The 17,199-nt window shown below is 39.0% G+C and overlaps 1 protein-coding gene across 3 annotated transcripts in view; it reads right to left on the bottom strand.

Annotated features, from left to right (window-relative positions):
• The window catches only part of LOC124410825 (muscle calcium channel subunit alpha-1), a 60,949-nt gene that overhangs the window by 4,381 nt on the left and 39,369 nt on the right, over positions 1-17,199 (bottom strand). Inside the window, exons 26-41 of one of the 3 annotated variants that reach the window (XM_046889473.1) lie at positions 13,775-13,827; positions 12,128-12,274; positions 9,062-9,263; positions 8,587-8,856; positions 8,412-8,498; positions 8,120-8,308; positions 7,042-7,144; positions 6,744-6,895; positions 6,183-6,407; positions 5,868-6,072; positions 5,571-5,704; positions 4,940-5,041; positions 4,728-4,829; positions 4,483-4,598; positions 3,967-4,119; positions 1,839-1,882 (exon numbers count right to left, since the gene is read on the bottom strand). In XM_046889473.1, coding sequence (XP_046745429.1) covers positions 1,839-1,882; positions 3,967-4,119; positions 4,483-4,598; positions 4,728-4,829; positions 4,940-5,041; positions 5,571-5,704; positions 5,868-6,072; positions 6,183-6,407; positions 6,744-6,895; positions 7,042-7,144; positions 8,120-8,308; positions 8,412-8,498; positions 8,587-8,856; positions 9,062-9,263; positions 12,128-12,274; positions 13,775-13,827 — 2,284 coding nt within the window. Of the gene's footprint in view, positions 1-1,838; positions 1,883-3,966; positions 4,120-4,249; positions 4,382-4,482; positions 4,599-4,727; positions 4,830-4,939; positions 5,042-5,570; positions 5,705-5,867; positions 6,073-6,182; positions 6,408-6,743; positions 6,896-7,041; positions 7,145-8,119; positions 8,309-8,411; positions 8,499-8,586; positions 8,857-9,061; positions 9,264-12,127; positions 12,275-13,774; positions 13,828-17,199 lie in introns of those variants that run through there. The other 2 variants (XR_006929626.1, XM_046889474.1) reach the window with 2 other exon arrangements.

Below are 17,199 nucleotides of genomic sequence, written 5' to 3'. Positions count from 1 at the left end.
TATCTGAATTTCAATTTCATTTTGATTTCTGCTTGAGCCTAAATTTTTGTACGATAACAATGGTAAGTTTTAGAATTTTTTTTCTTAATAATTGATACGGCAGTAAACGTAAAAAGAATCACGCGAATGGACCGTGACAACACTGTAACAAATCAGTGAGATAATTATATCCAAAGATAATCAGGCGATATTATTACCCAAGCATGGGCATTGCATATCATGAAAAATTGGATAACTGAGACACCCATGACAATCGATGCGAAAATGTTGATTTGGCAGCAATTTCGGTATATCCTCATGTGTACCGAGATATGAAAACCGTTCGCACCTTAGATCTCTAGGCTAGACGGTAGGACTTACGAATTTTTAACTATTTTTTCGATTGTATGTTTTACTTCCGAGTTTGCAGCACCTATGTCGTAAGAAAAAAAATATTGACCACTATGTTTTTTGTGTAAAAAAGTCTATTTCCAAATTTTGAATCTATTTTCGGATAGATCGTCAGTAACAGCCAAAAAGAAACAAATTTTTCGTAAAAAAAATGTTCAGATAGTTCCATTGAAGAGCTGGAAATTTTTGCGCGAGGCCCCTAGATTTTCAGAGTGAGATGCCCATGGAATCGGTCCGAGCTTAATTCGTGTGAAACTTGTACTCATTCTGAGATTGAACCAGCCGTACCGGAGGTGTTATCCTAATATTTGAAAAAAATTGATTTGTCCTATTACTAATTACAACAAGTTAGTTGATAATTCTCATAGTTTTTTACTCATCATATTGAAAGTAAACATTTAGTTTGCCGTAGCACCCCCCCCCCCCCCCCCTTCAGCCCCATCTTCAAAAAATCTTACACAATTTACGGATGACCCTCTAATAGCAGATGATAATACAAATAAATATTCACACTGGATTTACGGATGGAAATACGGGTGTTCTCAAATCTTTCATAGTAGGATCTAAAGCCCGTGGAGTCTGTTCAAGTAAGCGTTGAATTGAAAACGTTATGAAAAAACGGGTTAAAAAGTGCTACGACAACACCAGAGAGAGTATAGTATTTCCAACTTTGTCGAATGAGAGTTTGTTTTGTTAACCAGCCAATTCTGTACACGTTGTTGAGAATAGATATTGGGTGATAACAGTAACGAATTTCTTGTTAATTGTAGGTTTATGGTTTTGGTGGCCCCTAATAAAAAATATTTGTCTCCATAGTTAGTATATGAAGCGCTCGTATGCTGTGTATGAGCCTGCGAAATACGTCTATTATATTGTATTTTACACTCGGGAGATGAGTCTTTCTTATTCGCAGCCATAGAGTGTAACTCGTAATGTTAGTAGATGTCAGATTTTTCCCAGGATGGCGTGAGACTGTTGGACACCTAATGTCAGAAGTAGCTACGAATTAATTTACTTTCTTAATAAACACTCTTTCAATGCAAGTGGCTGTTTTTCTTCACTCTACATCTACGTATAACGTTACGAGTTGGTGGGGTAGGATTAAACATTACGTCACGTAATTTTTAACCCCTTCTGTTTTCGAAAAATTGTCGTTGATTACCGGTTACATTGTTTCTGTAGCCACAGTCCGGTATTGCGTTCAAGCCACATATCGGTAGTTGCAACACACATGATATATCTGAGGGTTAGTTGACTGTTGTAGTTGGTAATACTATATAATTTTTATTTCGGTGTCGGTATAGTTAGACGCACAATTTGGAAAATATCAACCAAAGCAAGATTTATCATACACTGCAAACATGCCAAAGAATTTTACTAGGAAGGCTTTAGGTTGAGTTGTAGACGATTACTCTATGATATTTGAAAAAAGCCCCAACTAATCTTACCATATTCATTTTTCGGGTGGAGATAGTTGCCGCTACTTTGCCCGCTGAAACGTATGACAATCAACAAAACATGGAACGGTATTGAAATTTTAAACGGTGTGTTGAATTAGAGGATGACGATGTCTATGATCGTCGCAATAAATGATGCAAAATGGCACTTGCAATTGTTCTGTACCCGGTGTCAACGAATGTGTAATACGTAACGTGATACAAATGTGTATACATGTATGTACATAGGCATGTATGCCTATTTACATACAATATGCATACGTAGGTATATGCATGGATCCACATGAGTATGTACATTCGATACACCGTGTGGTCTGCAACGGGGTGACATCTCCGACTTCTAGAAAGGGAGGAGGAAATAATAACTCATAACCGTGGCTCCAAATTTCCAAGAAACGAGAAACATTGGGAGGGTAAAGGCCCACAAGAAAGTATTTCTTCAATTTTTTTTGCCAACGAATAAACCGTTTCGATGAAAATGTTCTCTAGCTATATCTTTTTCGTACACATTAGAAAATATTGAAACATTTTTTTCATAAAATGTATAGACTTTTAAGAAGGACAAGAAATTTGTCGTGCAGAATCATCTGAATCAATAAAGATTGAAATTTTTCGTCTCACGTGTGAATCATTTTCTTGATTTCAGCACTTTCTTCGATAAAAGGTAGTAATAAAGGTAACCTGTCCGGGAAGACGGAAATTTTATTTTCAAAGTTTGCCGTTTCGCTAAAACTAATGGTCTCTGGAAATCCAAACCTGCAACGATGGATGCATTTACGTACTTTCGCAAGATGTCAATCTTCTTTTATTTAAGTACTGATATATCCTCTGAATACCTTAGCTATGTTTTGGAATTCTTTTACTTCGAGCCTTCTCCATTATGTTAAATCTTTTCACGCAACGGCCCGATGTAGTGCTTTAGTATACAAAATACGGAAGTAAACAATGTACTAGCACGGATAGTTGTATTGCAAATTCACGGCACGAATAGCATGTTTAGTTCGGCTGCTGATTGTATGAGACGACGGCATAGCAATATCCCCTATAGGGTCTTTGCACAAAACGATCCGGTAAAATGTTAATATAATATTCGGATAGATGCTCCGATTAAAAACGCTCATTTGCAAAAGACAGTAAGAGACTTCGATGAAAAAAATCAGTACTGCAGGGTGACTTTCTTTGTCCGTTCTCTACAGTGGTTTCAGTTGGTTTCACTAACGCGCGAGCACTCTGCTAACAGTACTTGCAGATCATTGACATTTAGATTTACTATAAACTGCAAGAATATTATGCTCACCTTTGGCGTGCACCGGTCAAGTTTAGTTAAAAAATGCTTCTCCTTACCGAAAGCTGTTCAGTAAGGAGCTGTAACATGTGAGAGGCCGGTAGACGGTTGAATGCGCGACGAAGTGGGCCGTTACGTTATTTAAATGGGCCCGCGTCATCGACTTTGATACTAGTTGGCGATTGCGACGAGTGTGAAGTTTGCGCCTGAGCGAAGCGAGAGCGGCAATCACGCGAGTTGCGACCGCCAACTTTTGGTCCGAGTCATACACAGTTTTTATAATAAGCGAATGAAAAGTGATGGGCCTTGCGTGGCAGTTTTTCGGGATGCGAGTGGCCAATTTCTTCTCTCTAGGGACGAAAGTGAGACAACCATATGGATCGCGCATGCGCGATCTGATCTTTAGAACACTCAGCCAAATTGGGCTACTTTCGTCCCGCTACACTGCTACGCAAAGGCCCATTTTTCATGCGCGTGTGATAAAAACAATATAACCGGGTGCTCGTCAAGAAATACTCAAGTTGAATCAAACAAATGGTCTGCGTACAATTTTTCCTATGTAGGTAAGCGCGTTTGGCAACCCTCCGAAAATTCAGCGAGTCGAGGTACCGAATTTCCTCGCATATGAAACTTCCCCATTGGATTTTCAAAAGCAAATCGTACTGCAATACTGCATATTTCTACCAATTATTATATGGTAGAGATTTTTCCGGTGCGAGGTTTATATTGCTTTAATTTTCCGCACGTCGGGAATTCCTTCCCCCTTTCTATCCATCTAATTGTTAATTGGACATCGTAGCATTAATAATTCAGGAGTTTCAAACGGTGACTTACTCGATTAATTTGTACGAGTTCTGGTAGTTCATCCGGTGTATATCCGAAGAATTTCCGAAGACCGTCAGTGGTCGTAGAGGAATATTTTCTTCGGCATGTATTTGCCTCGGGTCTGTCGCCATCTGGTTCATGGCGCTGTCACCGAGGCCCCTACTGAGTAAAAGTGTAACATCAGCATTGCATACTTTGGTTCCACATGAAGATCCCAGAAATAAATTGCGGTCGTCCGTCATAGATGCGGCTAGTTGGATACGTACGCTTGAGTAAAATTCAATACAACCTCCCTAATTTCAGGGGGGCGGAAATAAGGTTGGCACTGGCAGCTTCTAACCATTTACAGCGGTTTGCCGAGTCGAGCTTGCATGTGTTTGGAGGCCAGTGCTGTCAACCTTATTTCCGCCATGATCCACTCGAACTAGGAGAGTTGCAATAGGTTTTACTCGCACGTATGGACCAATAGTTAATAACTTTAGTGTCAATGGAAATATCTGTATGAGTATAGGAGCTAATAGTTACCCGACAACGTTTGGCACAACCTGATGTGACCTTGCAGTTACTTGATTTTGGCTATCGTTGATGGCTCTCTGCGTGGATACGTAGGGTAAAAAGTCAATCGAATTGGTCGGTGAAACCTGGAGTTAGGATAATCAACTTCATCAATACCACATACACGTCGAATGATACAATGGGTAAATTTTGGGACTCGTGAGAAAGTTATATTTTAGATTTGAAATGAAAAATACGAATGCACGTCGCGTCACCTTCGAAACGGTCGAATCAACTTTCAACGACTTAGCTCGGTGAAAATTGTGATGCCCTTTTCGCATGCTGGACCACACGCTGCCGAACAACGAGTGGTTTCTCTGGAAAATAAACAAATATAGGTATATATAGTCTGATACGGTATAGTAAGTTATCAAATATACATATACATATGTATCCAATCTCTACGGATTGTAATCCCAGGGCTTACCCTGTGCGTTGGTTCAGGATTATCGTCCAGCAGCTCTTCCAAGTTGCCAGAAATTGCTCGCTTCAGTTCCGGTCCAGCTTCGTGAAGCGTTCGCAAACCAGCCTAGTAAAAAAATTTTGTTAGGCGTGTATTGACGACACTAGGACTATAAAGGCGGAATTTTTAGAGACATAGTTCATTGGGTGATTATGTAGGTATACATGCCGCACGTTCTTGGGATATACAGGTATTGTTTGAAATCTGCGCTCATTCACCAGATATATTTCAAGAAGATTACAAATAAATTAATTAAAAAAAAAAAACTAGCTGGCTCGGCGAACTTCGTACCGCCGGAAGATGGCGGAGTGACAGAAGGCAATTTAAAAAAAAAACTCAAGATAGCAAGTCAGTACTAATGGACCTGGAGTGGTGAATGTTTGTTTCTTCACGATATGCCTTTAAGACGCATTTCTATAACATGCAGATTTGTTGCAATTTGCTGTATTTTCGTGAATGCGTGTACACGTTCGCAAGTTATTACATCATAATCAGCAGATTCAAGGAATGAAAAGCTGATCGCATTAGTTATTCCTTATAACATTTTGCTGCTCTGTTCTATGACAGACCTATTTGTCAACAGTAAATCACTGACCTGCAGGGTCACCGTGTTGTGACAGTCTTTGTCACCTTCTTTCATTTCCTGTTCCTTTCGTTTCTTGAAGCGTCGGAAGTAGTCTTGAATAAGAAACGTGGCGTAGAACTTACCAACTGTAACTTCGTCGTCCACTGAAAATTAGAAGGAACGTCCGATATCATTGTCATTATTGTTATCGTTATTGTTATTGTTATCAACATTGTCATCGTCATCATCATCATTATAATGATCGTTTTTGGGATTTCTTCAATTGAAGGATTAATCACGGGAATGAAGGGGAAATTTGAGACCGACCTCCGGGAGGTGGTACGACCTGGTCCAACAGTTTCGGACTGGTTCTCTTCCATATCTTCTTTATGACAGCCCGTAGCTCCGCGTTCGCGTCATCGATATTACCCTCAGTTTTTATTCTGAGTGAAGTTCGCACAACTGCGAATAAGGTTGCGTTGAATAATACAGTACCGTCACTGTTCAGGGGCATATTCATCGACACTAATCGCTGCAAAGAAATAAGTATAAAAATCAATCATGCATGCAATATCGAGTGAGATATCGCCGAGAAAATCGGCAAATGAAGAGAAGCTGCTAATTTTCGTCCTAGCTTCTCACCTTGCAAGCAACTCTATGGGGACAAAGTTTGCCAAATCCCAACGGTGGTGATATTTTACGTAACAAAGTAACAACGTCAAGGTGCTTGATACGGCCCTTGGCGTCCGGATCGTATTCGGACCACAGTCTGATAAACTCGTCGAGATGATGCGGACCAAGTATCGACCAGTCTCTGGTCAAGTAATCGAAATTGTCCATTATAACCGCCACGAACAGGTTGATAATCTGTAATATCCCAGTACCAAACGTATACGATATACAATATATGGTCTAACGTATGCGGAAAATATTATCCGCGTGTGTCACACACAATATTTTTAGCAACGCCGGTGAAAAAAGTGTGATTTGAGAACTAACTACGGTGCCACCGACATCGCATATATGCTTTACGAGCAGGTGTTGCAAACTAGAATATTATTCAAATGAATTTGACAACTGACGTGGCAAATATTGTGGTCTCTCCTTAACTTTTCCGACATGTACAATATCGCGCAATGCAACTAGCAATAAGGAAATGTCTACTTGGAGATAAATTAAGTACGTGGGAACGGCGCTACTTACAAGAAAGGAACAGAGTACGTAAAACGAAATGAAGTACGGGAACGCAATGTTGGACCCGCATCCAGTCGAATTTCTTTCGTCACTTCTATTATCACACTTTACTTCGTTCCCTCGTGCTGCACAATCCATCATGATATCCTGCCACGACTCACCTGTAAATGGTCCGAGCATTGACATGAGTAATATTTCTTTCCGTCGTCGGGTCGTAAACCGTTAATTTGACAAAAATTCTTATAGTATAATGTTAGCCTTCCCATAACGTTCATACAAGTACTATATAGTTATATCGAGCATTTACCTGTAGCAGATCTGAATAGGACCAGAACAGATTGCGGAAACGTTTGGAAGTTGTTGTTGCGATGTATCTCTGTATTCCCGTCGATGGAAATTTTGCCGAATACCTGTACGTTGAGTAATTATTATACAGCTGCAACGTCTATATCAAATGCGTTATCGTTCAGTCGGTCAAAATTCTCACAGTATTTATAACTTCCCGCTGCTCTTTTTTCTAACCACACGGAAAATAAAATGTCGAGTTATCATGAGATATTCCCTTTTTTGGCGTGGACGTGTGTGTGTAATCAACTGTTCGTCTAACGATGCCTCGAGTACGAATGAACGGATTTTCGTTTCAACCGATGGAGCTTTTACGAAAAAAAAGTCGATCTTGCTATTACTGCGCAGACGCGGCCAACAACTATTATTACATTTTCATAAGACGGAATTGTTTCTCTCTTTGTACTATTGAGACCAAAGGTAGTGTTATAAACTCGCCTGCAGTCTAATATTAAGGTATTTATATAATATAAAACAGAAGATTGAAATGCACGTATACCATCCTTTGCTGGTGTGAGCCGAGCATCACTAATTGTACTGAATTTACGCGCAGAGCTACTTCTTGAGACGTATATCTCATAATATAGCTGCACCGCAAAAAAAAACGGCTCTGTATCATGGCTTCAGGGAAGTGTTGAAAAAACAGGGCCTCTGACTACATAAAGCGATAACAATACGGATACGTTCAAATATTTTGTGTCAGAGCGTTTTGCCAGAATTTATAGATTTGATCGAATCAATGCCAAAAACTTTACCTTCACCTCGAAAACGAGACCTAGAAATGAATGTTTGGAGTATTATTGGATATTCAATTGAAGGATAGACAAGGTGAATCTAGGCAGGAAAGTTCACCGGCCAATTTCGGACAGTTGTATGTACAATCATCAAAAAACAAAAGCGAACGAAACACTGTCTGCTTGCTGCCGAGTGAAATTTCAATTACAACGGCGGAATACCAGAGGTGAGGTGATCATATTGACCATAGCTTTTCTATATCGGTAGACTCCTCATCTGGTTCATGCACGAGCCATCATAATTACCTGCATCCCGATAACAGCATATATGAAGAACAGCATCACGATCAGAAGGGCGACGTATGGTAGAGCCTGGAAGGACTTGATGAATGTCCATAACAAAGTTCGGATACCTTCCCCTCTGCTTAAGAGTTTCACCAAGCGCATCACACGGAATAGGCGAAAAAAATTTATGGAGATGATACTGGAGCCGCCCTGAACCAATTCCAATCGGTACAGATTACAATGTTTTGACACTTGCGAACATTTTTAAACGTTTGGAATATTAAAATTTGAGCTTATTTCGTAGTGTACGTACCCCTCTGACCTCAGAATACACAATGTCTATGAAGCTTCCTAGTACAATGATGAAGTCAAAGACATTCCAGGCATCTCCGAAGTAATTCTGCGATAAAATTATATACAATTTATGTTTAATTTCTAAACATTAATTTGATAACGGCTGTATGGTTGAACAAAAATCATATGCTTGCCTTGAATTTGAATGCAGCTAGCTTGAATACGAACTCGAGAGCAAAGACTGCTGTGAAAATCATGTTCAGTATGTCCAGGGCGTCCGTGTAGAACTGTGGCTGCTCGTAGAACTTCATCGCCAGAGTGACCGTGTTTATCATAATTAGGGTGAATATGGTGTATTCGAACGGCTGCGATGTGACGAACCACCAAACTTTGTATTGTATACGGTGTTTCGGAATGTAACGCCGTACCGGTTTCGCTTTTAGTGCAAACTCTATGCAGTTGCGCTGCGGTAATGAAGAAATATTGTACGTATACAATTCTGTACAGACATGTATAAATGCATGGTTCACCTATACCTATACGTCGAGTTTTGTCAAGTTACTCCGTGATTAATATTAACATATTGCCGCATGCCGGTGCAGGGTGGATATACGTTCTGCGCCGTATGCGCTTATGAAAATATTTATAGGTATTTTCTCCAGTGCTCACCTGATTCTTATCCAATTCGCAATTCTTGTATTCTTGCTCGCCCTCGTTTTGGAATGTCACAATAACAAAGCCTACGAATATGTTGACCATGAAAAAAGCAATGATAATGATATATACGATGTAGTAAACGGCAACTATTGGTCGGAAGTTGTGGATGGGTCCCTTCTCTTCTTCATTCGAATCGATGGATACATGCAGTAATCTGGAATTAATAATTGCACAACAGTGTATAAATCCAGGCATCATCGACTCTAGCCAACGGAGAACATTACATCTTTTATCATCTTTCTATAAGATATTTAAGAAATGCTATAATTTTCAGTATATGTATAGGTGATCGTAGCAAACGTGATGGTAGCAAGCGTGGTTGGGCAATTAGGGCTCAATAATCACTCTTCACAATAACTTGTTGATGCGCAAGACTCAATTTCTTGCATTCAAATTGTGGGCACACTGATTGCATTGCGATTAAAATCCCTATTCATTTATGAATTTAAAGTATTGAAATGCCATAGTAATTTTTCGACACATAACCCAAGTTACTAGAAAGTTGATTTAAAATCAGGATCCTGGCATCACAGTTTTAAATGTCGTTGGAATTGGAAAATTATGTGTTAAGAATAGTGTTGCACGTTACGTAGATACTTTTATCCGAGATAATGATCTTGGATATATTCAACTTATTTTTTATCCTAGACCTAGGGATAGCATTAATTCAATTCATATTTCACCTTCACCTGGATAAATCTGCTGGACATTTTAGGGCCGAAAACTTCTAGAGATTTTGAGAGTGAAATTTAGATTATTTTTGGGGCAGGAAGAGGTAGGTCAATATAGTAGCTATCGTGTTTCAAAACGCGTATTATTTATATTGAGGACGAAAATATATCAATAAATATATATAAAATAATAATATGCCCTGACGGAAACAATTTTCTGAAAAATTTCTTTGAAAATGTTATTATTATTGGGCACGTACCGAGTTTTAGATATAAATTTGGCTAAGTTTTTTAAAGATCTTTTGTTTCTAAATATCTCTATAAGTAGCTGAGTTTTTTTTTTGTAAGCCCCACATTATATTCTTGAACTTGAATTTCCTTGCAGTAGAATCACAGAATTATTTTTACAATCTCCAAAATTTCTCCACAGCTGAAAAGCCGTCCCTGATTTATTAAAAAAATGTTGATGTCTTCTTCTATAGTTCGCGTCATTTTTCTGAAAATGCCTACGAATTTTTCAATGTAAGTCAAAATGTATCGTTAAAGGTCACTTTAGATATGTGAAGTCGAGTGTGTATGTTTATATGTTTGCTCTTGTATATAATGTGTGTGTGTGTGTGTGTGTGTGCCGCCTCATGTGTATGATTTGGATGACCTGGAGACCGATCGGGTGAAAACAGAATTAGTAAGCAGTACGAGCGTGAACGTATAGCGACAAAGTCGGGTGATAATTAACATATTAATATGGATATTGAGCTTATTTTTTTCGTGTTTATTTTGTTATTATAATTTATTTACTGCATTCAAATTTTTTCGTATATACCAGCCAGATAAAATCAGGCGATAATATTTCTTCAACAAGAAGGGCCTTGTTGAATCATCTCGTCATTAACTAACCAAATCAAAATTGTTGTACGGATCCCATCGTACTCGGAGCAAATAACGGATACTTAATCAAAGCAAATGGACTTGAACAAAATCTATTTTGTTGGTTCAAAAATTCTTTTCTCTTCGTGTGAGGTTTTTCGATGAGAACGGTTCGTTGAGGATCCATGATTCCGAAAAGTCTTTTTTGTAACACCTGCATGGAAAGTGTAATTTTCGAGGGTCGTGTAGCGTGCGTGAAGTGCCTTATTCCTGAATAATAGAGTTGGCGCATGCGCGCATTCGATATGCTCTATTTCCCGGTGCGGAAGATTCGTAGCGCATGCGCACATTCGATATGCTCTATTTCCCGGTGCAGCGTATTCTTGTCACCAACAACACGGTCGACAGCAACGCCATTTGGCTTGAGCGGCGTATGTACGGTCTCGACTACGTTGGTTTGCCTCTCAAATAACACTTTCCTATGCATGTATTACAAAAAATAGCGTGTGCAGCACGTGCGTGAAGGCGATATCTGAAGAGTGTGATTGCAGCACTCACCTTGGCGCATATCGAATTTGCGCGAATTCCGTATGCGCCGTCGGCTCGTGCAGCAAACTTCACACTCTTCGGATATCGCCTGCTTCACGCACTAGTTACACAATATACTATTGTCCCTCTTAAGGATGAAAATTGGTTCAGCCAATACAATTTTTTTACTTACATCGACTTCAAATATCAGTTTTAATGTCAATTTTGCGGAGCGTACACATTATATATAGGTGGGTAAGTTCCACCGATCTCAAGATGAAGAATCTGGCGAAGAGTGCAATATTTTCTGCTAGTGTTTTCGTTCAACTTTCATCTTTACTAATTATTCTTAATTGAAAACGCAATATTTAATAAGAGTTTCCATGAGAGCCCATGCATGAATAGTGAATATTCTCGACTTATTTTGAGTGATCGTTGTAGATAAAAATTCTGAAATAGTTCAAGCATATCTCAGTAGTCATAGGAAAAATATTACCAAAACTTGACCTTTTTTTCAAGATTTGGCTTTGACGCGTGAAACTCATTGAATCCAGGCACTGTCATTCGATTAAAACTATAGGAAATTATCTATCCAAGTTGGAAATTATCTATACAAGTTGGAAATTAGCGTTGACGTAGGTGTATTCTTGAGCAAAAGACTCTAGATTCAAGTTGAATATTCAGGTTAGCGCGTCCCAGGGGGAAGGAAATTTAGATTTTGTATATGGAATCAGGGTTTCATTGTAGTTTGTGTAAATGTGAAGTCCGATGTCGGGTGGTTTGATAGTTGGGTGACGTTTGTATACATAATGGGATCAAGCTTGTTTTAATCGATGACCCCTTTTCTCACGATCAGTGTATCAAATTAACGCAAGTATTGCTTATGCGCATAGAAATATATTTATAAGTAAGTGAAGTTATGTAATTATATTCGTATAAGATTTATTCTTACGCGGGCCAGCCCTCAAACGTCGACACCGTGAACAGAGTCAGCATAGCTTTGGCAACGTTATCAAAGTGGAACTCATTCTGATCCCATTTTCGATCCTCAACCGATGGCTTATTGATATCACCGTCGTCGAATTTGAGATACGTGCCCCTGAAAAATTCGAAGTTGTCATTTTCACAAACGTAGAATTTCCTCGCCCTGGTCTTTAGCCTATACATATAAACGTTTTACTGCAAAAGCAAGATTAAATCGTAACCTAATGACGTTCAACCAAAGTTCCAAAATCCATTCACTAAATTATAGGTGCTCATATCTGTAGGCTACAGGCGCCTACATAGTGCGTATACCCGGATTCTGTAGTGAAATTAATCGTCCGAAGCCACATGATCACCGCCAGCGCCACGCGTGACAAGTTTTCGTTCGCGGAATTTGTAGCTACGGCCGGCTCACGTAAAAGTTGTGCTTGTGTTGGAGCTGGCGGTGACACGTGGTTCGACATCGGCACTTTCACCAGAGACTCCCGGTATGTCTGTAACATGTCTGCATGTACGTGCAAGTACACACGTGGCCACGGATTCTGAGACGGCTAATTTCTTGGACAAGTTGGTTACGTTGGCTCTGGAGTATCGGCTTGCAGCACCACCGTCGGCTGGCTTCGGAATAGTCGAAACAGGCTCAATTTTTGTAAACATAACATAACCGACCAATACAAGATTCATACGCTCGGCGGTGGCGCTGCGGCTGATTCTCCATTGCCAACGTAACCGAATTCTGCAAAAAATTAGCCTACTCATCTCTGATCTCAGAGTCGCTTTCCACAAATGCACAGAAAGTTGGATAGATTCCGAGACGTTCGATATCCCTAGGAATATTCACGACCCAAGGTGTTGGATGAGCACCGTTTGCACTACCGGCCTCGCGCTTAGGGCCGAGCAGAAAAGAAAAAGGGGTCTGCGACGCGCGACGGGCAATGCAAACGGTGCTCATTCAACACCGTATGTCGTAAAATGCTTAGGGATATCGAACGTGTCAGTATCTAAAGGTATCTATCGAACTTTCTGTACAACGAGAGGAAGTGATGAAACTTGGCAGGCTGAGTGACTGCGCATGTGCAAAATAATTCAAATCTATTCTGTATATTATAATTTGAACGTATATGTATAGTCTAGCATACTGTGTGAAGTATAAAGTAAATCGTGCCGTGGGAACCTTCTAGCCTGGAACAAGCGAAAAAATCGTCCGGTACGTTAACCGTATGTTTTGATTATACAGCCATTGTCGGATGGTATAAGTAGGATGCTAACCATATTTTTGTACTCAAGTATGATAATTAGGGCTGCGGCGACAATATTATAATAAAAGTGTGCCAAGCCTTTGCGAATCACATCATCAACTATTTGAGACGTGATATTATCTTTAAAAATTTGCTTCTTCCGTATAAGCCCCTTAACACGTGATTGACAGCTGAAGCTCAAGGTGGCCAGCCTGTATGGAAAGACGACAGGGCTCGCCTACACATGCGCGGTCGGACGCTCAATCTACCAAGTTTGACTAATGGCGAATGCGACTCCCAGAAGAAATGCACACTGACAATGAGTGCGGCTTCACTAGTGTGGTATAAACATTTCCTATGATGTGCATCGTACTCACTGGCAATCCAGTTCCGTCATTTTCGAGCGATCGTTGCAGAAGAAAAATTTACCCTATAAACAAGACAAGAATTCGATTAATAACCACCGCATAACGGTGAAGATAACTCAACATCAAGCCCACAGAAGCCACTAACACAGCGTTAATATGATGTTTATAAATTATGTACACTATAGTGAGAGTAATTAAAATTGAATGATACAGTGAAGAGACATTATTGACGAACGAAATTCAAAAATAAAAGCATTCCTCGTCTCGACATGCATATATATATATATATATATATACTCCATGACCGGTCAATGTTGGATGCGTTACTTTTATGTTATACTCCATTCAGAAATGTTGCCGACTGTAAATATATGTATATGTATAAAACGCAATTTTGTTACTACGTACTTACGTAATGTACGTTACTTGTACGACGCTTATTAATTGTATTTACATACGGTGCAGTGTATTGATCCTACACAACCCGTAGGGTTCATTGTAGCTTTGTTGTAACTATCTTTTCATACGCGCGTATAGGTACATAAAGCAGGTGAACAGTGTGAATGTATATTGTATAGTTGTCGTCCTCGTCGCCGTCGTCAAGGTCGTGTATGACAATCCAAGCAATATGTGTATACATATACTACTGATACTACTGATGCTGCCCCGCCGAAGTTACCAGGAAATATTATATAACAGTCATCTGCATACACGAAAATCTCACTATTTCACTATAGCTTCACTCATTAGCGATATGTAGTGATAATAAATTCCACGTGAAATGATACTTTGTCCACCCATGGATTTCAACTCTTCGGCATACGTTACACGTACGCCTATGTACAAGGTATAATTTGTAACGTATATTGCAGGCGTGTGGGTATAAGAATAGGCTATTTGGGTATAATACGGAAGTTGGTTGGATTTATTTACGTTTGTTGAAGGGTTTTTGAGCTAGACCTCTGTCTTACTGACGATGTCGGTGTTAACCGGTTGATCGTGACGATAAGGGTTGGAGACGGACCATGTACAAATAAAAAAAATGGTCATTCTTGCATTATCCGTCTGCATAGTTAGTTCATTATTCTCCACTCAAGCGCGTTGCCTTCGAATAAATTCACGAATGAAACTGCGATCAATTCCAGATTTAATATCCGTACGAGAGTGCGGTATCACTTGACACTACTATACGAACGATCTGCACGAGTGCGGGAGAAGGATTAAATTATCTTGACCAGTTCAAAACAAATATATCTATTGGTCCTTGACCATAGCAAAAAAGCACGCTACAGAAACTCACCCCATAAATGTCCTCGCATTTTTCCGGCAACCAAATGTATTTAATCAGAAAGCGCAATTCCCGTTTTGAAAGCATAAATGACAATGTGCCGATACAATACCTTCGGATCGGCAGAAACACACGAAGGCGTTCTACTATGTTTCTATAACTCAATGCATGGATAGGTGCAGCACTCGTATTCTGCATGCACCGGTTCAGAAGGGTGGGTGGCTTTCAAACTCAAGTAAATTGGAAAGAAGCTTCAAATAACGTTGCAGGTCGGGTTGTTTCTTTGTATGTTACATGTTAGTTCAACTACCACTGCTTACCCCAACTGATTAGCTATACCAGGAGATTAGGTGTGAATGAATCACACCACACTTTTTGTTTCAAGCAACGAATGGGTTATCTTCAGGGTTGCTGATTCGTAGGCGGGTGGTGCACTCGGTGCTTACATAATATCAATGTTTAACGCCAGGCGATGGGCGTGAAAAGCATGAGCCGAGTTTCGAAATTGTAAACGATTTTGCCAATATCTTTTCAATAGACAATTGAGTTATCTAAGCATATCAGATATGTTGCCTAGCGTTATCGTGAATGCAAATATCTTGCTGGGCTCAATTTTGTGTGTCCGATTTCGATACCATAAGTCTAAAAATTTCTTCCGACGAGGACCCTCTCTAAGGGGTCGAATCTTCGAGTCGTTAAGGTTGGATTTGATTCACCACTGCTACCAAGAAACATTTATATACATATGCATTACAATGATCAAGAATTTACAACGTCCCTTCTTATAACATTTATTTATCTCCCTTTTATCTGCAAGTATATCTTATGTAAAATGAATTAGTTGAGGGAGGATGCTTGACTCGGCATCAAACATTGGAGAAGATTTTAGAATTGTTTTTTTTCCATCCGTTTCGTAAAGAATTGCAGATTTTTACGTTTTTCTGTAGTTGGGTTTTTAGTTTTTTGTGATTAATTATTTTATTGTAATATTTAGATTACATTTATCGTGGATAATTGTTTATAAATTCACGGTCCCATCTACTATTTTTAGAGTTCGTAATTCTTGGGGGGTTCGCTAAAGGTGCTCGAGCTTCTTTATGATCAGCGGCCATAGTCTAGTCTAGTAAAGTAAAGGTCTCGAAGAGTTTTCACGTCATGCTCAAAACCCCTGCAACACTTGTCAATAAATCCAGGGTACTTTGAGTCGCAAAGATGCTTCCCACTTTCGTCTATAATTTTCTAAACGGGCTGGGTTACTCTGCGTAAGAATATATGTAAATTCAAGTACAGGAGGCATGCAGGGATGATTGGTCTATGTGTATTAGACTGGGCCGAAAACGACAATTGATTTTTCCAGTCATACATTTGATACTTGCAGGAAAACGGAATAAGACGCCCGTTATAATTTGTGCCCTTAATATTATTAGGTATTCAATGGTTCTTGAACGAAATTTCCCCATTTTCCATTTAATTAACACAAGGTAATGATTTTTGTTATTTCTGACTTTTGTAGTTCAGTAAAAAGGCAATGTACATAAATGATCGATACACAGTTTTTCAAGGTATTTAATGCTTTACAAAAAAAAAATCTAAAAATTTTTTGATGACAAAACTCTTTCGAAAGTTATTCAAGTTTAAAATTGAAATCATGTGGAAATTCACTTTTTTCGAGATTAACAGCGAAAGTACTAGACTTGTCACAAAATATTGTGGTTTTCATTTTTCGTAAACCATTTCAACCGCCATAAAATCATGTCCTGCAATTAATTTTCAACTTGAGCTTTATTTTGTAATTATTACAAGTAATATGTAAATTTGCTTAAGTTGAAAATTAATTGAATGACATGATTTTATAGCGGTTGCAATGCTTTTCAAAAGAAAATGTAAATGCTTTATCATAGAAACCTACAATATTCCTCGTTGAGTAGAGTATTTTCGCTGTTAATCTGTAAAAAAATGATTTTTTACATGATTTCAACTTCAACCTTGAATAACTTTTGAAAGAGTTTAGCTTTCGAAAAATTATAAAACACATTTTTGTAGACCGTTAAATAACCCATGAAAATTTGTATCGGACATTTGTGTAAATTGCTTCGTTACTGGGCTATAAAACTCGGAAATAACAAAAATTATTTGCTCGTGCCAT

This window comes from Diprion similis, chromosome 10, assembly GCF_021155765.1.
Source record: "Diprion similis isolate iyDipSimi1 chromosome 10, iyDipSimi1.1, whole genome shotgun sequence".
NCBI lineage: Eukaryota > Metazoa > Arthropoda > Insecta > Hymenoptera > Diprionidae > Diprion > Diprion similis.
This window is presented reverse-complemented; position numbering and strand designations above follow the sequence as displayed.